This window comes from Pyxicephalus adspersus, chromosome 6 (assembly GCF_032062135.1).
Source record: "Pyxicephalus adspersus chromosome 6, UCB_Pads_2.0, whole genome shotgun sequence".
NCBI lineage: Eukaryota > Metazoa > Chordata > Amphibia > Anura > Pyxicephalidae > Pyxicephalus > Pyxicephalus adspersus.
In genome coordinates this window covers 88688143-88711452 of record NC_092863.1, presented here as the reverse complement: position 1 = coordinate 88711452, position 23310 = coordinate 88688143, and the positions used below count along the sequence as shown (strand labels likewise).

Sequence of the window (23310 nt, the reverse complement as noted above, 5' to 3'; positions counted from 1 at the left end):
CATCCCCACAGACGATAATATGCAACATTCTGGGACATCACATGGCTCCATATTTTTTTTAATTCAGAGATCTTTTAAGGTCTCTAATCCTACTTGTTTCAATTTCATGCTTTCCTAAAACCAAAGGAACATTTTTGAACTTCCCATTCTTTACTACTAAAAACACGCCTATTGTGCATTTGGGTTTAATAAATCTCCAGGACCTACACCAGAATTATGTTATGCTACATTTGCTTTTAGTTAGGGCTAAGTCACTATTTTTATGTATTGAATTACGATTACTTCAGTTTCAATTACAATGCCTTCAATACAAAAAAAGTCTTCAATAACTGCATCCAATTATTGGTGACAGCCATCCAAAAAGTTTCCTCAAAGAAGACAAAGATGTAGTTGTTACGAGTTTTACATCAATTTAGCTATTAGGACACAACAGCTTTAGAAGATTGACAGAAGTTCTAAATTTTCAACACTCTATCCAAAACAACCAATTCACATTAACTTTCACCTTCCATAGCAAACCAGCTGAAGTTGAGTTCCCAGCTGGTTTCAAGGTAAGCATTGACTGGCATGAGGAGGTTTAAAGCTAAACTTGGCATTTTTTCTTCATCTATTATTACAATTGAAACTGTTTGTGATATGAAGGTATGACGTGAAGGTATGATTTGCCCAGGGAAGTGACCACCCATAGAAATAATTAAAAGCCTAGAAAATGTTGTCATAGTCCTTTGGGTTAGATGGCATGGGGAAAGGTGGAGCCTGATCAAAGCAAGAACTAGTTACACAAATGGAAAACGGTGACCAATCAGCTTAGCCATACTTGTAGCTTTTGTCACAAGTTATCCTTTCCACCAATAAAGTTACAGACCACGTTTCTCTACTGCTTGTCTTGTTACACAACCATAGTTAACTGAGTTATAGATATAGCCAGCAGCCTTGAAATGTCTGTCTTCACTAATAAAAGCCAGGCCGCTAATTTTTATATTTCCCTTGGGGCTAATTCCCGCAAAGAGTAAAAAATTCCTTTTACTAACTGGGCTAAAGTTTAGAATGTTACGAGATAACTAATTTTAATGGATCAACTTGTATTTCAAGTTTGGTTGTCTTTTAAACAGGACAGGCCTTCTATGTTTATCTGTACATGAAATACATACGGGCACATTGAATGGAACCTCACAAACTGGAGTCAGGATTGTAAAATATGAAATATATTCATGACATCTGTAAAGAGGATAATTCACCAAACAATGTCACCGCCTATGTCATCAAAAATAAAAGTTGGCAAGCCTCTGCACTGTATACTAAAGCTATTTATCTATGACATGCATGTAAATTAGAAAAGTCACCCTGGACCTGCATAGGGTTAGTTCCTAAATCTTGAGAAGCCTTCTGCAATATACAAAGCCAAGAGTATGTTTATCTAGTGAAAGGTACTGTTAATACAAAGACTTTTTACAGCCATCTCCGAGAAGACATGACTTGATAAGTTTGGTGTGGTAGAATTTCAGTGATCTGTACATACTCAACTGTCCTAAACACATTTCAGCTTGGAATAGCATTTTGGACCAAGTATTCTGCAATATGAATATCTGACCTCAGAAATAAACTTTTTGTGGTATATGTTACCACAGACATACTCCAAAATCTTGTGGAAATCCTTTGCAGATAATTGTCCACATATAGAGGGACAACTGCACTTTAATGCCCATTGGAATTGAATGACCAACAAACAAACAGGTGTGAAGATCAGGTGTCAGGTGTGGTGACAGACTTTTGTCAATATTGAGTAAGGAGATCTATGGTCGTCTTCTGCCTGGCTATGAGCTTGACCCTCTTGTTTTATTGCTGGATCCCTTGACCTTACAAATCTGCATGCTTCATGAAAATGAATGTATTATCTTTTTTTTTGCTAACAAAATATGTATTGTGGGGAATTATTTCAGAATACAAAGATCTTTTCTTAAAACAAAGAAACCATGCACTTTGCACCAAGCCTGCACCACAAAATATAACGAGCCAATGAACATTATAGTGCACATTTTTATAATTTTCCTTCTTCTACCTAAGGGTGACACGACAGTTGATGCTACATCCAGCTCCATTCACAAAGAATGTGTTAAGTGTCAGACAACAGAATTTTTTAAGAGAGCAGCAGTGACCAAGAGTCTTTCATGATAGCCCAAAGCCCATTTGATCTCTCAGAAAAAAACTTTAAAAAATTTAATGGATGACGCCAACAATCTCTGAGTTACATTCTTCCATCACTTTGTTTTCTGAAGTCCTAAGGCTTGAACTTTAATTTATCAGGCTGTCACAGAGACTGCTGGTTTTGCTGGTAAGACCTGTAGATCGGGTATCATCATCATAACTAATGCTACAACCAAAATTTTCTACCTTTAAAAAAATAAGAAAAGATATAGTTATTTATACTACTTTTTAAGCTAAAAAATATGAACAAAAATACATATTATACAAAAGGTTTTTTGTTTCACTGCAAATCTTATTCCCCCTAGGTGATAATTCTACAGGGACTCAAAGTTTAAACCCCAGAAGGGAGGGCAGATATTGTAGTTGGCTAGAGTTCTACAACTGTACTGCACAACCTGTGAAATAGAATATCTTTTACATAAAGGTTTAGCGGTCTCATTAAAAATGTACGTTTGTCATCCCTATTGATGTGGATGAGGATTATGCCATTTTTAGACGTGCTTCATGGAAAGAACATGCGAGTAATATTCACCTCCATCGTCGACAGCCAATCTGCAGAGAAGGAAAGAATGGAAAGGATCATGTGACCCAATCTGCTGCCATTTAAGATGCCTAAAGCTAAAAAAAGGATAAGTGTAACTACAATTCTACTTTCCTTTGTCACCTTAAAGCCAGCCACAGCCACAAACACTTGGCAGTGCAGGTAATTGCTGGTTGTTATGGACAGAGGGAAGATGTGTGTGTAATAATGATTAGGACGTATTTTAACTTGAATAATAGCTGCCCCCTTTCTCTTAAAGTCATCTCTTCCAATCTCCCCTGAATGAGGTAAAAAAACAAGCAAAACATTGACTAATTTAAAGTTGGCCCATCATAAAAGCAATATGGATGCAGTTGGCTGTTTTGCTAAGCCTTTAATTTGAAGAAGAAATTTACCTCCAACAGAAAGCAATATTCTTGAATTATCTGCATTATTAAATCTGAGATGAAAGCAAAGAAATCTTTTTGATGTATTGTCAGATGACATTTTAGTAACAGTGACAGTAACTGCACCTGCGTTTTATGCTTTCATTGCACAAAAACAAAACAAATCTACCTTACGGGCAGCTATCTTATGGGTTTATGATTTGCTGTTTTAATGTATAATGTATAATATATATATATATATATATGAAATAATGCTTTCAGATCCTCTGCTCCTATCTACCCACATATGAAGTTAAACCTAACAATTGCTATCTTTTGATTTCTCGACAAAGAACCCCAGGGTTTCTGTCTGAGGTTGCTAGGAGGTCCTTGAGCAATGACAATTTTGTGCCTCTCAGGTAGGTTACCCCTGACACAATTTGATATTCTGATCCATTTCCAGGACACTGCACACATGAGCATACAAGGCTATGTCATTCCTATCATTATTTGCTGAATATCCATGAGGGTCGCACTCTTCCCACTGGCCAGTAATGTAAGAGCCGTTCTTTCTATTAATCACTATGCTAACATACTATGAGTTGTGGATATAGTAATTATATTGTAAATAATTATAATTATATAGAAACACTGGATTAGATGTTAGAAGTACATTGATTCTAATGCAAATCTAATCAAAGCTAGGGTGTTCTGTTGAATTTTGATCAAAAATGCCCATTCAAATTGAGTGCCACACTAATCTGCAATATCCCCACTTCAGCAGGTTAATATAAATCAGTGGGTGTACAGCACCAACTATAGTGCTTTACTCTCAATACCAACACAGCTCTGCCGATTTTTATAATAAACAGCAGGGAGCGCCCTCATTGGCTGCTGGGTGTTATGAGTGCTTCCCACTAATTTTACATTGACCTGTAAGTAGGGGCAAATGTGAGCTGATTGACAGGTGCATGGCCACCTTAAGGTATTCCTTACAGCCCTGGTGTTTTGACATGAAGCATCACTTGTACATTTCAAAAGCATTTAAAAACAAATTGTAAAGTATTTTTAAGCTTTAGGCAGGTAGCTGGATGACTGCATTCAACATTTCTTGGCAGGCAGCCATTGAATCCGGACATTGAAAGGCCAGTAGCACAAAGGTAAGCCAATTTGAAATAACATTTTCAAGAGTCAATACGATCTCCTGTATACCCGTGTAAAAAGATGATCACCAAGTCATTGAAAAGTGAAGAATCCAGCTCCAATGAATCCATACAACAAATGATGTAATCTTATCCGTTGCTGCTCAGTGATTGTGTTCTAAATTCTTTTTTTCTGAGCTGTGGGTGTCAGTAAATTATTTGCATTTGGAACGCCATGAATCACAACCTCCACAACAGCCTGCGTGTGCAGCAGATTACCAAAGGAAACTCCTCATCTCCAAAGATGCTGGCAACAAGAAATTCAGCAATTGAAATAATCCAATCTTAATTGCAAGGTTTTTCACTTTAGAGTATGGTCCTTCTGTGAAGTTCACTTCTTTAATGCCATAGGAGACAGTATTGCTGTTAAAGCATTTCTGCCTAAAATCCATAGCCCATCACTCCTATTCAAAAATACCTATTCTTAATACAAGACAATGTCAGAATTTGTTAATCTTCTTGCACCCCTAACCTAATCCTAAAGTTTCAATTTAGTCAAACATTACATAGGATATGCAAGGTCTTGCCCTTGCTCTCATGAGAAAGATTCCAGGCCTGATGTTCATTTTCCAGCCACTATGTAGGCTGTCTCATAATACCTGGAAACCGTTTTTTAAGTTCTAGTACAGTTTAGATTTTTTACTGTCAATCAAACATAAAATGATCGGATCAACAGCGAATCTGAAATAAATGTAGCAGCTGACTGGTGAAAGGAGAACAGTTTTGCAGATCAGATAAGTTTTGAATAGATAAGATTTGGGAAATAGTAATTCAATTCAAGAAATAAAGATCATAATAGCATAATCTTGTAAACCTTTGTGTGCAGTGTTCTGTGACTTGATCAAAGTAACAAATTGATCAGTTATTCAAGAGCAAAATTGGCAACAAACCTGCTCATGTGTACTAGACCTTACTCTAGGTTGCAGCATCAGATAATAGAAGAGGTGGTATGGAAGGTACATTTAAACCATTGTAAAAGTAATCCTTTGTAAAACCTTTAGTCTATTAAATAGGAAATAGCTGATAATTTAATGATAATAATAAGCTGTGAAAGCAAACCTTTAGTTCAATCTTTCAAAGTACAACTGCCCAGAGACATCCATTTCGTTCGCTGAGAGTTCTGCACCCTCTCCATATGCATAAACATAAGTATATACCTCCTATATACCACTATAGCTTTGGTGGAATCTGCAGAATAATGGAGAACTGGACACTGCCCGGTGTAATATATGAGAGATAGGATGGAGGATAAATGGCTGTGTCCAATGCTGCATAGGCCAATCTTTCACCAATAAGCTCCATACATCTATTCAGTTTATCTTTGCTTAGGACCAATTCTAATATATTCTATAAGAACAAATAAAACAGGTATTTTGGTGGGTTAGCAGCCCATTTAAAATGATTGCCACTGCAAAATGTGTATGTGGAAAACTGCATGGTAATGCACATGCTATAACAAACTTCAACATGGAAGGCCGATGAGAATGAGTCCTCCATCTTAATGTCCTAATGATTTGTTAAACTTCAAGCCTAGATTCCCAGCCCAATTTAAATTTTTTACACCATTATTTGGAAACACTGATATTGTAACAATATAACACTGTCTCAATACTTAGTTGAAGTCAAAACTGCAAACTTCTATTGATAACCACAATTGAGGCCTTAGTGACCACATGATCAGGAACCATGATAATTTACATTCAATGGTTGATCAGAGACCTGCAGTTTTAAGCTTAGTGACAGAACTAAAAACGTGTCCATTAAAATATTGTTAATTATTGTTCTCATTGTCCTGGGAACCATGTCTTAAAATCTTATTAGACAGAATGCAGTCAGCCAAGGGTTAAAACAACATTGGAAATGAATTGATTTTCAGAGAACAAAGTAATTAAAAAATACAGAGCAGACAGGAAAAAAAAGTGCAGAATGAGAACAGAAAATAAGGTCTATATTTCAGTCTATGAAGTGACTAGTGCCTGATACAGACAGTTTGATGCCTCAGGAATTTTCAAGATGCTTGTGAAACGTGTGCTGCCTTTTACATCGGTAATATTGATTATGTGTCGCTCCTCTCTCCTACAGCAAAGGAGTTATGGAAACAGCACATAGAAAAGACTCCTTAGATCTAGCTTCTTTATATTTGAAATAAAAGGGTAAAGGAAATCGAATTAGTAAGACAGGCTGCAACAGGTACATACAATAATTATGATGTCTTCATGGTATCTAAAATGGTAGATAAACGAAATAATAAAGATGCAACAAGTAATTTGTTAATGCCAAGCAAGAAACATTATAAGGCTTCATCCAATCTTTCAGTGGAAAACTGCACAGTTAGCCGCTCCAAGGCGCATAGAAAGCAGCTGCTTTATGCCCAGGAGTAGCAAACCACACCAAAGATCAATGTGTTTGTATCAGTTGTTGCTGCATTTGTTCTTCCTCCAAAGTAGGAAAAGCAACCTTACAGCCAAAAGCGACAAATCTGTTCCAGGAAATGCAACATAACCCTGCCACAAATGCAAGGCAACCATGTGCACAAAATGGTTCCCAATACCTCCTATTTGGGTAAATGGGAACAGTAAGGGTTGCGGTTGAGCCACGGTACAATGGTTTGGTTAACAGCAAGCCTGGAATAGTCCAAAGTTATGGAGTTCATCTAAGTTACCCTAACCTGAGTTTCATGTAACACAGCTGAATTGTAAATTCAAACCTAGTGTGTCATTGTTACTCTTGTTGATTTTCCATAGAATATATAAAAATTTTTATCAAGCACTACAGAATCTTTTAAAATAACCAATTTGAAACTGCAGGCAATCTATACATTTGCACTAAGCACATAAGCTTTACCCTAACCCTGCATGGTTGTGTATATAACCTCTTTTAGAAGTCTTGATCTTTGCCACATTCATTAGGAAATGTCAGTTTCAAAAGTTGTTCTTCATTCTCATGGCTATTAATCTTTTCACCTGGGAGGTGACCCTAGTCTAATTTACTGGAATGTCATGAGAAATGTCATTGGGAAGGGACCCTAGGAGGAAGATCCGACACCAGCAATGCCAAAGCTTTATAAAAGTATGAAAGTATGGGTATAAATCGAAACATGGCAGGTGCAGCATCCTAGAGTTTGTTGGATCTGAGTGAATCTGTATGGCCACAGGAGGCAAAATAATTCTACAAAAGAGATGGGGATGAGATGTTTGGAAACATCTGTCAACACTTGTGTAATGTCCAGGCTATAAAGAGCAGATATGTCTATCAGCACATAAACTCATCAACTGTCTGAATAAACATGACCACCAGAAGAACTTTATGTGACCCTATTGTTCCACTTAAAGGGAAGGATGGTCTGATTACACTCCCCTGGCCCACCACCCTTTCCTATCCAGGTGAAAAATGCACCGGAAAAAAAAAATGGATTCAAATCTACTTTATCCCTTTCTTCTGAACCATGGGGCCTGACGTCACCGTCCTTCCATTAAGTTCATGGGAACAGTAGAGCAGTTGAAAGAAAGAAGATGTTTCAAGTCCATTCCATCTTCTCTGAGATTTCTGATGCTCTGCATTCCAAAGGGATCTTTCCATGGATAGTGACGTCCCCCATGCCTAGGTACCAGGGGCAAAAAGTGCTATTTCCATTATATATTAGGTTTTTCCACGTACTAAGAATATGGCTGCTCAGACTGGCGGTTAGGTTGTGGTGTGGTTACTGTTTCCTCATGCCAGTGAACTTATGTTCCTATGGAGATGTTATATGTAGAGTTTACCAGTATCAGCCAAATAGAAAATAAATGGCGGCGGCAGCGAGTGGTTCAATGGCCCCACTGGGCACTGTGCAAGATTACTTGCTCCCTCCCTTAAATGAATTAGGAAAGGGAACGAAGGCAAAGAGTGTAAGAGAACGTTCCATTGTAGTGGGTCTTCTTCAAATACTTACCTGTGCCGTGGGCAATCTAATGGAGCTGATAGATAACAGTAAATACACAAAGATTCTAACCCTTTCCCACTAAAAAATGTTTTGGCCAGACAGCATATATGGAAAAGTCAGGATCCTCATCTTCTTGTTCTGGGTTGGTGGCTGAAATTACTGAAGACAGAGGATCAGCATGACAGCCAGGAAAAGAGCATTAAACAAAGCTGACTTCTCTCTTTACAAAAAATTGGTTTCTTTTAAAAGCAATTCACAAGCTGTATGCGATAGCATTGTCAGACTTTTACTTTTCCTTTTGTAAGCTTCGGCATCTGAGAAACATTTCATTTGTCGTACGCTGCATTCATTGCAGAGCCGCAGATTCCCTGCTAATGAATTCAAGCAATTTTCTCCGGCAGATTTATGCTGGGAACCCTGCTCAGTGAATCACCGGCCCCCTCAACCTTAACTATACAAAACAACAACGAGTGTGTCAAGTAACAGTAATTTTTCTATTACTGGCTTTCAAACCAAGCAAAACCGGCAATGCCGAGATGGGGAGCCCCGGACTAAAAGCGGTTCTTCCAGATTCTGGTCTTTTTAGAACACCACCATAGCAGAACACTCTGTGCCAGTTTAATTGGGCTTTGAAGGTACAAAATTAAATGTACACAAACTCCAATGGGAACCACGAGACAAGTTGTCAGCAAGTTTTATGTCAATAAGAATATCCAACACAGCAGATTTATGAACGACCGATGGGCATTCCATAGACATGCACAGGGTGCCCCTCACTTGTGTTCCCTCTCCATTAAGCAGAACGGTGCTGTGTGTACAAAGCTCATTCATTCAACTGACACTGGAAAGATCAAGAGGGCAGAATGTTGTACCAGTGTGTGTAGTATTTCGGGGCATCATAATGATTGGGAAATTGATAGGATGGTTATGTGCAAAAATGGCAGAAAATCTGCCCATGTGTTCCCCAGCCTAAGGCTACGTACACACATCATCCGATAATCACCTCAGGGCTAGTACTGGACAAGAATCTGGCATGTGTACAGCGCTCATCATCATTCATGGATCCGTCCTTGCGAATGATCGTAGTGAAAGTAAAGGTGTAATAAAAGTGTTGCTCTGTCGTTCTCTCCCTCCCCTCTCCGTAGAGCATAACGATGCTGTATGTACATCGCTCGTTCATGCATCGTGCAGTCATGGAAAGGATTGTGATTCCCAATGACAATTATTGCATGTGTGTACATAGTCTAAGTCCTGTTGTGGCATGAGAACGCAGCATGTTAGTGGACTACGGAGGACATTTATTAAGTGTCAATCAGCCGATAGCTTCCTCTGTACAGGTTATGACCTAACAATGGCTGCTCCTAACACTACTGTACTGTGGCATAGGGGTACTTTTGTTTGTTTTTTTACACAGATAACATTACTTTGGGACATAGATGGTTCAGGTAACTATATGGGCATTAATGAGATACAAGATGAGTTTTATTGTATTTTTTTTCAAAATGGAACCTGGTATTAGCCTTTTACATTCTCGGTACAGCAGAATTTACATTGTGAGAGGCAGAAGTAGCCAGGAAGCAGTCAGACAGTTGTACCAAAATGCTCATAAGCAAATCATAAGAGGGATGACCTAATCAGTCTGCTGCTTCTCTGTACCCTGTCCTATGGGAAAGGGGATAGAGATCCATGTTACTTAAAGTGGATCTTGCAGCTAAATTGCAAGGTTTGCATTTTAAATGGAGATTTGGAGTTCCATTGGGATCTCATCAGCACAAGTATGAAGTCACCCCATGCACTACTATTATATTTTATTTCTCTCCCTACAGATTTTTTTAGAAAGGAAGGGGGGATGCGTTGGATTATTAAAATGAGTGCTAGGTCTGCTATAACTACAGGAGACAAAAATCTGGTTTCCTACCCTGCCAGAAAGGACCGAATGGAGAAAAAAAATCTTTTTTGAAGGTAAAAAAAGATCCCTACAATGTATTTATTTTGTGCATTACACCAATTGTCTAAAATGTAGCTTTCAGGGAGCCAGGTGTACACACATTACGTAATAAAGGAAAGCAATAGGACACAGGGCTGTACTCAAAGAGCACTTGACCTTTCAGGATTTGATGCAATTGTGATCCTTCTTGTTCTATTTTCTTTAAAAAAAGTTAATTTTTGGAAGAGATTTTCCAGCTTGTGGAGAAATATTACTCTCACTGATTGGAATATTGAAGCCCTCATTATAATGCTTCTACATGGCGTGAACCAGCGCACAACTTCAGTTGCCTTAGTTACAAAAAGTAACATTTAAACCCATGGGAAGTCTCGGAAAATCTAAGTGGCTGCAGACTAATAAAGAGGTCATTTTCAATGACACTGTAGTTTTGATATTATTGTTCTTTTTTTTGTTTTGTTTTTTATGATGGTTTGAAATCAGCTAAAAATAATATCTAGGTGCATCACAATAAAAAGCTGTTCAATGTTTTACATTCTAAAGCAGCCACAATCGAAGTAGATTGCCAGTATGCTGAAAAATAACCCTAGTACACTATGGGGAAGCAGGGGTATCAGTGCAGAGGTCCCACAGGCCCCTCCTCACTGTGTTTGACCTATAGTTGTACAATTAGTAAAGCTAATTCTCCCCTCTGAATAGACAACTCTAGCTTAGAATCCGGGGGGGTATGTCAGACCTTTGTCACTGCTTCCTCACACAGTGCAGCATGCTGGCAGGGGCAGGATTGCCTACTTGGGTTTGCAGTAATAATTCCTTTAAATATAAAAATGTCCTTTTTAAATGCCTTTGTCTGTAAATTCTCCCTCTAGCAGACTAGGGTTATAAATTTTTCCCTTATCAGGTATTTCTTTATCTGACAACCAGGGTCCTTCCTGACCCCCTAGTTATAACACTTGCTGTGACTGCCTGGTTTTTGTGTCTGCAAGATTTAAAGGATTCAGATGGGGCTAGACACAGTGTCTCTGAACTTTGAGCTGTATTTTAAAACTCATTTATTAATAATCTTTATATTTCTAATATACCATTCTGTATAAAGTAGTGGTTGGTTCGTTATGGTGAGCATTATGAGACCAAGAACTAGTCTCCTAGGCCTCAGGAAAGCCTGGAAACCATATTTAGCCTGTCCTAGTGAGCATAAGTCCCAGACATGCCTAGTTTGGTCTCTGTGAGCTCCTTATATTGTGGTGATTAATAATCTGGGGGGGGATACATTTTTACCTACTAAGAATAGGTGGTTAAGAAAACAGGTGGGGGAGCAAAGTTCGACCAATGCATTTTAGTAGAACCTCTTCTTTAAAACCTGGATGACACTGGATGTCATCACCCAAAGTGATTGTTCATGATAGTCTCAGGTGAATATCTAGCATTGGTATACCGGGATATCATTTAGTGATTGCATGTGCTATGTGCTGCAGACTGCTACTATTTACATAATGGAGCGTCTCCATTGTTACTATAGGTGGATCACAGTGGTCATTTCCACCAACAATAATTAGGTGTGTGTACTATCATTTTAATTATAGGCATCAGATCAATATAAGATACATTGTGGTGGGGTTATTGTATTTTGCAAAACATGTGCTGTTTTATTTATTAGGCCAGAAGCCAAATTAATAATCCAAAGGAAAAATATGGCAAACAGACATATTTCATTTATGAACACTGACTAATGAAATTAAAAAAAAAGCCTTGGACCCTATACACGGCGGGAAGACCATACTGTGAGCTTAACAATGTTCTTGTATTAGATCCATCAAGGTATAAATGAGCCTTATAGCCTTAAAGCCAATTATACTGTCAGGCAGTGAGTGGGCACAGCAAGCGCAGGATGAGGAATGTTCTGAAGGGAAATATATGCATTTTAGGAGCACGAAAAATGTGAACATAAGCTGGATGTTGGTTTTTGAAAATTGATCTAAACCCATTCACCATAGGTGTATTAGCATCTTAATATGTAATGAAACGTTTTAAACCCCATGATGGGAAATGCCTAATCAAGCCCTGTTATGAAGTTACAAGATCTCTAAATAGGGCACCCAAGTTGTTATCCGGTCATGTGCACCCATTGGAGAGCTCAAATGATGTGCAACACTGGAACGAACATGTGGACAGAAAATGGCTGATCAAAATCTACAGCACTGACAAGAAAACAGGGTAAAAAGATGATAACTGTATCTTTTAAATGACAAAGAAAAAAACAAGGGTTGTGGAAAAATGTTTTCTTTAAAATGGAAAACAACCACTGTCCTTCAGCTAACATTGCCACAGAATGATATCCCCAACACCGCTCCTCTGTGCCTTTCATCAGCCCACGAATCCAGCAATGGATGCAGGATCTCTCCAGGCAACGTCATCTTCCAGTCCAGTCTCCAAAACAGGAAAATGCCAAGCCGCACAGAACAGATCCAAAGAAACTTCCAAACTTTATTAATAATGTGAACATTCCACAGACCTGAAACACTGAACTACGTTATACACCTGTAACGTGTGCATGACCACGTCAAGAAGTTCTTGAGGATTCAAGCTGTGCAACTTGGCATTTACCTATTAATTTGACATAGAGTTGTCACTGTCCGGTGTTTTACTGACATATCTGGTAAAATGTGGACTTTTTACCAAACTTATTACAAGCATGGAGCTCATAGGGGTCATACTTTGTACCAGAAAAGCAACATCACCATCATAACCTCCCACCATGTGAGGGCAAGACTGAGCCACTGGTACCAAAGCTGGATCATTTAGTGCTGACACATAGTACACCGAGCTGTACTTTCAGCACTGTGAGTAGCATCTAGTTTACCTAAAACGGACCTGAGCTTTGTACTAGCTTTTCCTTTCTAGGCCAGTTGCTGGTTGTTCGCCGAATACAAGGCGCCCTGTGATTGGTGAAGGGGCATTAGTGAATAAAGCTGCCATTCTCATTGCTGGAGCACCAAAGTGCAGCATTGGCACTAAACAGTGGCTGTATCCAAATAGGCACAAGGAGAGAGGGTCACTAGAAGAGGTAATTTTTTTATGCTAAAACCATTTTGTTCCTTCCGTTTATACAGCTGCATTCGTTTTTCAATTATCCTGTGTTCAGTGTCCCATGTAATAGATTTCAATGTTTCGGCAGAGTTGCATTTTACAGAAAACTCTTTAAAGAAAGATTTTTTTTAATTTTCATGAGAACTCTCTTCTCATTATTAGAAACTTTTACCTCTCTGGCCCTGAGCTGTAGATAAAATGCACTGGGTAACATATGGCATCCAATCACAGCCTGATTCCTTGTAAATTTAGCCCTGTTTTAGGAGCCTGTATTCCTATCCTTGTCAGCTAAGTGACAAAAGAATGCAACTACATCACAGTCTTTACTAATAAAAGCAGCACTCCAAGCCAACACACCAGGACAAGGATCCAATTTAAAAAAAACCTCTAAAAAAAAAGTTCTAAGCTAGTTTAATGAGATTTGAAAAATACAGGCACGTGGTTGAAATAAAAACATTTGTTTCTTTAGTTTGCAGAACTGAACTCATCCAAGTTCTCCCAACCCTGTACCCGATAACAGTGCTGGAGAACACAGAAACAAGGGAGGACAGCAACATCAGACTACATACTCCAGTCATAAAAGGAATCATCCAAAGAATTCAATGAACTAAAAACAATTTAAACAAGCAAAAACTGCAAAAAAAAAAAAAGGCTTTATAACCACACGTCTACCATCATCTGCTTTACCAGTCTTCCTTATGTGGATGAGCTACAAGCTCTTCAAATCCAACATGTGTTTTGATGTGTTGGATGCCTGGTCCCCTGCTACATGGTATGATTCCTTCTACTGACCCCTAAGTCACCACTGGACACATTGGTGAGGTAGGGGTCAAAGGAAGAAATCACAGAGCACAGCAAGGGCCACAGACATCAGATACTCCCAGAAGTGTTAAATGTGAAGATTCTTCAGACAGCCTAGGCACTGGAACAAGCCTGAGGTTTAAGAAATGGACATTGGTACATGTGAGTATGAAGCATGACCTCCAATGGTCAACTAAATTAACAGTAGCATCTCTAAAGCCACCAACTTTTCAACAACAGATTAGGTTCACTGGTACATCTCAGTTTTGGAAATCCACTCAACTAAACCAAAGTTAATGCTGGTATTCATATAACTGTATACCAGTAAATCCCACATTTTCCAATTCAAAGCACCCTGAGAGTGGTCAAAATTGGCCACCCAGTTTCTCTATAGTGCTAATTACAATACCACTGTTTGTGCCCACTGCTCCCCATGCCAATGCAAAGGAGTGTGCTGGGTGGTTACAGTCGCCTGTTTTATCAGTCACTGACGTGATGATCATGTGTTGCAATAATTACATGTTCATAGGGCATATGTGACTTCGAAGAGTCATGGCAGTGCACATGATCTGGGAAAGGAATGGGATTTGGATCAGAACCTGTGCAATAACCACCCAATACACTCAGGAAGCACCTCTTGAATCTTGCCAAGGAACCTACTTTGGAAAATACTACTGCACAGCAACCTTTCTGTTGGTATCAAAGACCAGAGGTTAAACCTATATAATACCTAACCTAAGCCCAGTGATATAGCAAGGTATGTGGAGAACATAGATGTGTAATCCCCAGGTGACAGCTCACACCCTGTCTGCTACCACAGGAAGAGGTAAAGGGGACACTCCCCTACTCCCGTAAATCATGTCCACAAACTGCCGTGCTGCCATAACAAGCCTTTTCACCAAACCTCACCAGGCAAGCATTATATATTAGTTGTATTATGGATTGGGACATCCCAGGACAACTACTACTAATAAAAAAGCAAATAATACCTATCGAGTTAATTTTTTTGAAAGCTTGTGCAAAAAAATTATTCAGCTTGCTGAAAAATGCTCATAGCAGGCAATTCCTCTTCCTCCTCCCCTGCCAGCTGCTGGTTGACAAAGCTCATAGATTGAATACAAGGTAACCCTATATGAATTTTTAAGGCTGCATGGCATACAGCTACCAATATGTATAATGATAAGGGAAGGGTAAGTAAAGACATCCCTGCATGCCCCTATGAGTATCCTCTGGGTGCACTGTGGTCTTCCAGCATTGTGCTTGTGAATTTATGCCACACTCTCTGTATGTTTTCCTAATAAGAGTGTGGAATTGGCAAAGATGTTCTCTCCGCACATATTGATTTCTATCCAAAAGCTCTCGTCTCACGAGTATAGTCTTGTGGTCATTGCTGGAATATTAGGATGTGGCAGGGAATGTTGTGAATGTTTTATTTATTCTCCAGATGCATTGCTGGTGCAAACAGACAGTAGGATTGGGAACACTGGAAGGGAAAGCTGGAACTTTTAGTTCCTCAGCAACTGAAGGGACCAGCCCCTGCTTTATATTACCATTTCTGAACATTATAGTTATAATTAGTATTTGTTAGACTTAATAGGGAAAAGTAACTAATGTTTACCAAAAACACTCCACTGCTCTGGTATATGCATGCTTTAAGATCTACGCAACCCATCCACCCTTTAGGAGGACAATAGTTCCATGAATCTATGGCAGTTGTAAAACCTTTCACTGTAAAAGATTAAAAATTGGTCAATGTTTACACCAACCTATCACCCTTGCAATATTTTGCCAATTTCAACTAGTTGTCAACTGTATTAAGAATGCAACGAATCATGGTAACCTACCTACATCAGATTATACATGGCAGCAGTTAAAGGGTTGAGATAATGCATTTGATAGTATTTGATACCAACTGCTGATTGTGGTTAAATTTTTTACTGAAGCATTGTGGATATCAATAGTTTTAGGGAAAGCCAATCCTTGGATTGACACAGGTTGTTCATTTCTCAGAAAGTAGCTGGTGCTAGAATATGTTGTCCAGATCTTGAGGAACCCTTGCTAAAACAAGTACGTGGGGAAGCGCCCCTGACTCGGGTAGCCAGTGGGGAAGCGCCCCTGACTCGGGTAGCCAGTGGGGAAGCGCCCCTGACTCGGGTAGCCAGTGGGGACTCGGGTAGCCAGTGGGGAAGCGCCCCTGACTCGGGTAGCCAGTGGGGAAGCGCCCCTGACTCGGGTAGCCAGTGGGGAAGCGCCCCTGACTCTCCTATTGTGTGTAAATTCCCCCACCTACTAGATTGTAAGCTCTTGGGGGCCAGGTCCTCTCCTCCTGTATCACTGTCTGTATTAGTCTGTCATTAGCAAACCCCTGTTTTATGTACAGCGCTGCGTAATATGTTGGTGCTATATAAATCCTGTTTAATAATAATAATAACTCTGGTAGCCAGTGGGGAAATGCCCCTTACTCTGATTGCAGTTGACCAACAAAAAAAAAACTCTTTGGTTGTCATTGGGAAAAAAAAACATTACTTCGGAAGCCAGCTGGGAAAATGCCCCTTACTTTGGTCACCAGTGAAAACAAAATACATGACATTGGTGCTAAATAAGAATCACGCCCCTTACTTTGGTAGCCAGTGGCCACAATGCCTCCCTTACAGACAGCTAAAAAGATCATTAGTGCCAAGGAGCTGGCTCTGCCAAGTGGTGTTGGCCCCAGAACTATGCATGTGCCATCAGGAGGTAAATCGCCACAGATCATGGAGCCCCTTTTTACCCCCAGAGAACCCCAATTGAGAATGGCTGCTATGCTTACATATACATTTATATAAACACATACAAATACACTCTCAATATGATTTTACCTGCAAAAATTATTGAATTATTTAGCCTTCCAATTTACATGTGTTGTATGGCAATATATATATATATATATTCTGCATGCACAGTACTGATGACTTTAGATCAATCCATCAAGAAGGTCAGTACACATCTCAAGTCACATCCACAGACAATATCACAGCTCCCTCTAATCATCATAAAAACTTAGGCAGCAACTACAGGAATGCTGTATACCAGAACTGTCCCTATGTCTTGCCTATTGATCACCAGCAAGATGCCAATCCTAAAACATAATGACAGCTGCCATCAAACAGGCCAGTACCCATCCTCCATAATACCCCCACCTAGCAGACATAAAATCATTTCCCCCATGCCATGGCACAATTGTGTTCCCTCCACTCCAGCAGCACTCATAACACAGTGGACTTTCACCATGACACAAACAGATGGAGGTAAAACAGGAACTTGTACTTACTTCATCTTCAGAAAGTCCATAGATCGGCTCAACCACAGTCGCCATGGGGGGTCTGTAAATGTGGGTCAGCAGCCCCTGATCATCAATAGAAGTGGGGGGATCCTAGATCCAGAGAGGGGTGCAAAGAAGGGGGAGCAATAATCAGGTGGTGGCGCCTTTAGGAAGCAGAAGTGAATCAGGAAGGAAGCAATGGAAGAACTGAGTCTTCTGGGGGTTATTTGTCTCCAGCAGCACCCCCAAAAAAGTGATGAATGTGGCAAGTCCTGTGTGCCTGGGCAGCAGCCTGTGATTCAGCTCTCACACAATCCTGAGCCTGATGGAAGGGGAGTGACTACAGAGAACCCTTCCTGCCCTGCACAGGGCTTATTGCAATCAGCAGGCAGGAGGCTGCCCCAGCCTAGGAGAGGCGTGGAGAGCATGCATTGCACCCAATGAGCAGGGCAGCCACTTCTGCTGCTGCAGGGTTCGGTTGTCCAGCATTTGGCAGCCTCTGATCATGGAGGGTCCCCAACTTCTCTCCAATCTCTCCTATGCTATAGCAGCAGCCTGGGATGACAATGGAAGATCAGTGATACAATCTAGCAAAGCAGATCACTCAGCCATGCATACTCTGCAATTGTGTATCCAGTTGTTTCGGTAAACACATCCTACACACACACAACAAATACAATCCCTATTTCCTCCTTTAGGTGGGAAAAATAATAATGCACATTGACTTTGCTGGGGCAACAGCGACACCTAGCGATGTGAGTGGGAAGAGACAAATATACAATGTTGTAACATAAAGTGGACCAATGATCTATTACTATTTGCTCTTTTTACTTGGTTCAGTGTACATCTGGAAGTGTTTTATTATATCTGTTAATAAATAATTCACAGCTGTCCTGCGTTCTCCACTATTTAGCTCATCTAGTTCTTTCTTTGGGACTAGATAATTATTTGTGTCTGTTGTAGAGAGCTGAGACTTGGAGTAGTTGAAGCTTACCTAAACTCAGAAATTTCACTTTACCTAAAAGGGTAGAAAACCCTTTTATGGTAAGTAAAAATTCAAAAGTGCAACACCCTTTAAAAAAAAAAAAAAATGGTGCAGCACCGTCCCCCAAGCGATCGAGAATGACTGGGAGCGCAAAGCCTCCCGGGATATCTACATCACGCATCCTGGGAAGCTCTTGGGTGCTCCTTCTGCACATCCCTGAGGATCTCAGCAAGTTTTTTTCAAAGCTACAACACCCAACCCAGGCGCAAGATCGGTTGACGTAGGTTGGAAAAAAACTTGCAGATTAAGAATGAGGATGATGGACCCGGAAGTAGAGGCGAAGATGGCGCCGCCCGGCATGCCAGCTCGGAGATGGATACCGGGACGATGTGGGACCCGATGGAAGAGACCTCCGGACCAATCAACATAGCTGCAGGATTGAAGGTAAATGTATTTTTTTTTTGTTTTAGGCACTTTTCAGTTTAGTTCTTCTTTAAGTAGTTTAGCAAAAGACTTTGAGCAGGGATGATTGTACAAGAAAAAAAGAGATTTGTCATCCAATGGCATTGTTTGAAAGTACATATAATGCTATCCTAACATTCACCTTTAACAACATTTTTTTTCAAAATCACCTTCTAAACATATTTTTATCTCTCCATGTGGTGGGCAGGGTCTGATCACAACCCCTATGTCGTCGATTTAATGGAATATTGTAAGAAAGAATCTTATTCCTGTAAGACTTCTGTGTCCCTGTCTGTATTCGTGTGTCATTTGCAACCCCTATTCATTGTACAACACTGCGTAATATGTTGGCTCTATATAAGTCCTGTTTATTGTTATTAATAATAATATTAATAATATTAATATTAGGAAGAAGAAGAAAGAAGGATCAACGGTGCAGGATACCCAGAAAGATTGCAATAATAACTCCTTCTGAAATGGCTTTAGCCTGACTGTGACTGTAGTAGTTGGCTTATTAGTAATAGCCCTGAGCAAAGCAACCCCCTGAAAGTACTTTATCTGTACAGCAACTTTACAGCCCTTCCTTAATCACAATATGTCTAACACCTGAATCCGGAAGCCGGGAGTCAATGCACAGGAGCAGCTTCTTCCCAGCTCTCCTTCAGACAACCCATTGTTGTCATCTCATATTAGGGCCCGGAATAGGGCAGGGGGACCACAAGGCCCAAGACTCAGGGGACTGGCCCTGACCCTCCATAGACTATTTTTTTCACAAGGTTTATCATTCCGCACAGCTTACACCACTCAGTAACACCCTCATTTACCAACTATGTCAGACTAATATCTATAACAATGTAATAATAATGATTTGTTTTTGCCACTGTATTTGTTGGAAACATCTCCATAGCAACAGGGCATGTGATCAATCCCTGAGTTTAGGGGAAACTAGTAGAAAAGAAAAAAAGGTAAACAAAGCTCAGGCTGGATAATTACAACCGAGCTAATAAAGTAATAATTAAACTAGAGACACCCAAAAAAACTCACAATATGGGCCTGATTTAATAAAGCTCTCCATGGCTGGAGAGGATACACTTTTTTAAGTAAACCTGAGTGATCCAAAAATCTGGAATGGATCTGGTCGAGGATTGAAAACATTTGCTAAGAAATATTAAATATTTTTAAAAGTCACTTGATCCTGCAACAAACTACAAAGAATGGTGGGTTGAATTTGCCAGATGTAGCCTTGTATAATCAGGCCGCACTAATACGTAAATTTAAAGATTGGATTGATGGAACATCATTTTACACAAATGTAGAAATAGACTTCTCACTATATCCCCCCTGGAATCCCCTAGCTGTTCTTCATACCCATAAGGAAATGTTATCTGAGGAGATTCAGGATAACCCTTTGATTTTCTCGCAATGGCAACTATGGCATTTTTTGAAATAAAAAGAATCACTTATTGCTCATACCTCCTTATACCTTCCATTATCAGGTAATGGTGAATTTTCCCCCGGGTTTTCATCTCCATTGTTAATTGATTGGGCTGCCGAGGGTTTTACCTCTGTGCGAATGCTAAGAACCATAAAGTCTACTCATTTCCAGAGCTGAAGAGGAGATTTCCCTTCATGACAGATAGTATTTTTTTTTTGCTGATTCAGGTATGGGTCTACGCTTCAAGAGACTGGTATAACCCCTTGGCTAAGATGTTGCTAGCTCCCCGTACCTCTTTAAAAGCGATTTCAAAACTACATGATTTTCTAGGAACTGATTTGGATTATTCTGCCGCTAAGATGAGCATGGCGAAATGGCAGAAACTGTTCCCTAAGTTGCCCATTACAAAAATTTTACATGGAAGGCTATGCCAGCGGTACAGTACCAGGAAACATTTTTTCGCCTTTTTCACAGAAACTACATTTCTCCACAAAGAGCCCATTACACGGGACTCTTAGATCGAGATACGTGTTTTAAATGTGGGACCCCGCCAGCAACACTTTACCACAATTAATTGGAACGCCCAGTTAATAGACGCTTTGGCACCAGGTGATCAACTATATACATAGGAACTTACTGAATTTTATACCTTTCACTCCTAAATGGGTATTTTTTGGGTGGAAGTACCGGGTGTTAGGTGTACCAGGGGAGCAAGGCGTTTATCATTGCTACTCTAAACAGTGGCTAAAAAAACATTTTACATTGTTGATTAGATTCCACCCCTCCAACGAAGAGGCTCTTTTTATTAAATTACACTTTATTTAGAATGGAATGGACAGAAGAGGCCAAAACAAAGAATCCAAAACACAAAATTTCTTTGAAACGTAAAATAGCTTGGGTTGGGTTGGGTTGGTGGCCATGAGCTGAGATGCTCCAAACAATCACAATGAGAGACACAATCTACATTTAGAGCTCAGCTTACCATATATACTAGAATATAAACCAGTTCAATGCTTAATTTTACTTGAAAATAAAAGAAAATGCTTGGACTCAAGTTTAAACCTAGGGGAAAAAATGTGTTTGTCATTGCTAACAATCAAAAACAGTAATCAACAGAAATGCTAATACAATGAACCTGTGTTATTTTTTAAAACATTTCTTTAAAGGGGGAAAAAATAAATTGGGCTCAGTCTGTAAATCTTATTTACAGGTTAAAAAGTTTTGTACTTTTGAGCTGAATCACCTGCTCATAATTGATATTTTGTGCATTATTGTTGACTCCCATTAGTAACACAGTAGTGTCCTTGTGTAAAGTGTGTAACAAACTTAGGTTTCTGACTGTAAGGATACGTAACGATACAACACAATCTACCGGTGTGAAATAAAAAAAACAAACATAAACTTTTTTGTTTTTTATGACATTTTAGGAGAAACAAAAATCTTGGTTTATACTCGAGTACATATGGTACATCATCTGGCAAGTCTTTCAGTATCAACTTCCTTTGTAAAGCTACGTACACACTTCCAATTATTATCGTTGGAAAACGAACGGCGAACGATCCTGCACGATATCTACGAACGATCGTATAGCACCGATCCTGCACATAGAGATAACGACACGATCGTTCGTAGATATTGTACACACAATAGATACGATCGTTTGAGCGATAGAGGAACTATGTGCACGACAGGAAAGTGAACGAACGTTGCTCAGACCATGGACGATCAACGAACGATCGTACACACAAACGATGTTCTACGATCGTCGTCCAATCCGATCCGCCGGTCCGGTCGTTCGTTTCCAACGACTTTCCTCGTTCGTCGGCGTCGTTGGTTACTTTTTTTACGAACGATTTTTGCCCAATCGATCGTTCGTCGTTCGTTCGTCGTTCGTTTTGAACGATAAAAATTGGAAGTGTGTACGCACCTTAATTCTGCAATCATATAACTGAATGCTGAAAAGTGAAGAAGTTCATGCTAAATTGTGTAAAACAAAAAAAAGTGCCTTAGAAACATACAGGTTTCACCATGCCTTACAATCATAGAAGCACAATGGCACACTTTGCATGATACCCCTTTGTTAATGTTTATTTGTCCAAACCTTGAAAGGGCTTACTGTTGGTGTTCAGAAATGGCAGCCTTCATATTTCTTTCATAACAGGTTTACTTTAGGGTTGCTGGTAATGTTTGACTTATTGAGCCAACCAGAGCCTGACACCAGGTACCAAAGTCCAGGGATCAAACCCATTCCTGAGATAAGACGAACTATTCAGTCATGTGATGGGTTTGTATCAAGCCCAGGAGGTGTGCACTTTATTCCAATACAACCGCAGCTGTCTTGGAATTTCCAAGCAGCAATTTATCTATATCGGGTGGCCAATCACTGGCTGTTTCCAGAGAAAACAATGGAAATCACTGAGTTGTTCAGACATGTGACATAAAACAGCTGCCATTTTTGTATTCTTTCATATAATAAATACACATTAAAGTTTTTTTTCACTAGACAAATGATTTATATTTATGAATATCTAGTTTTGAGATTTACACAGCTTCTCTGTTGTAAATCAGTATCATTTACAAGCAGGGTCAGCCTGGTCCATAGAAGGACTGAAAAAAAATCTTGGTCATGCAAGAGTTACAAAAGGCTTCAGAAAGGGATCCCTACCAACCGCTGTGTTTAGCAAAAGATTTCTTCTGCAAGTCATTCAAACTGCCCCTCCCCCTTCAAACCTCCATCCTGCACACCAGTGAACAGGGAAGCCCCATTCATATCTAGGAGGTGTCTGTATGTTGAATGTCCTTAACCCGGGAACAGCCTGTACTGATCACCCATTCTCCCTCCTCCATAGAACAGAAGGGCTCTGTGTGCATAGCATTTGTTCGTTCTTCAGTAACTGGAAATGATCACAAAAAATAATTTACAGTGACAATCCTCTGACATCCATTGAAGATGTGTAAAAGGCTTAAGCCTTCCCCAGTCAATCCAACTTTTGTCTGGGGTTTTACTTTCATTCCTCATTCTTACTTACTTCTACTCTGAAGATACTAACTAATCTCAT

At 39.7% G+C, this 23310-nt stretch overlaps 1 protein-coding gene across 3 annotated transcripts in view; it reads right to left on the bottom strand.

Annotated features, from left to right (window-relative positions):
* NEDD4L (NEDD4 like E3 ubiquitin protein ligase) overlaps positions 1-17877 on the bottom strand; it is a 221180-nt gene extending 203303 nt beyond the window's left edge. Inside the window, exon 1 of one of the 3 annotated variants that reach the window (XM_072416533.1) lies at positions 17379-17877. In XM_072416533.1, coding sequence (XP_072272634.1) covers positions 17379-17423 — 45 coding nt within the window. In that variant the 5' untranslated portion in view covers positions 17424-17877. The remainder of the gene's footprint in view (positions 1-17378) is intronic. The other 2 variants (XM_072416534.1, XM_072416535.1) reach the window with 2 other exon arrangements.
* Positions 17878-23310: the final 5433 nt, after the last annotated feature.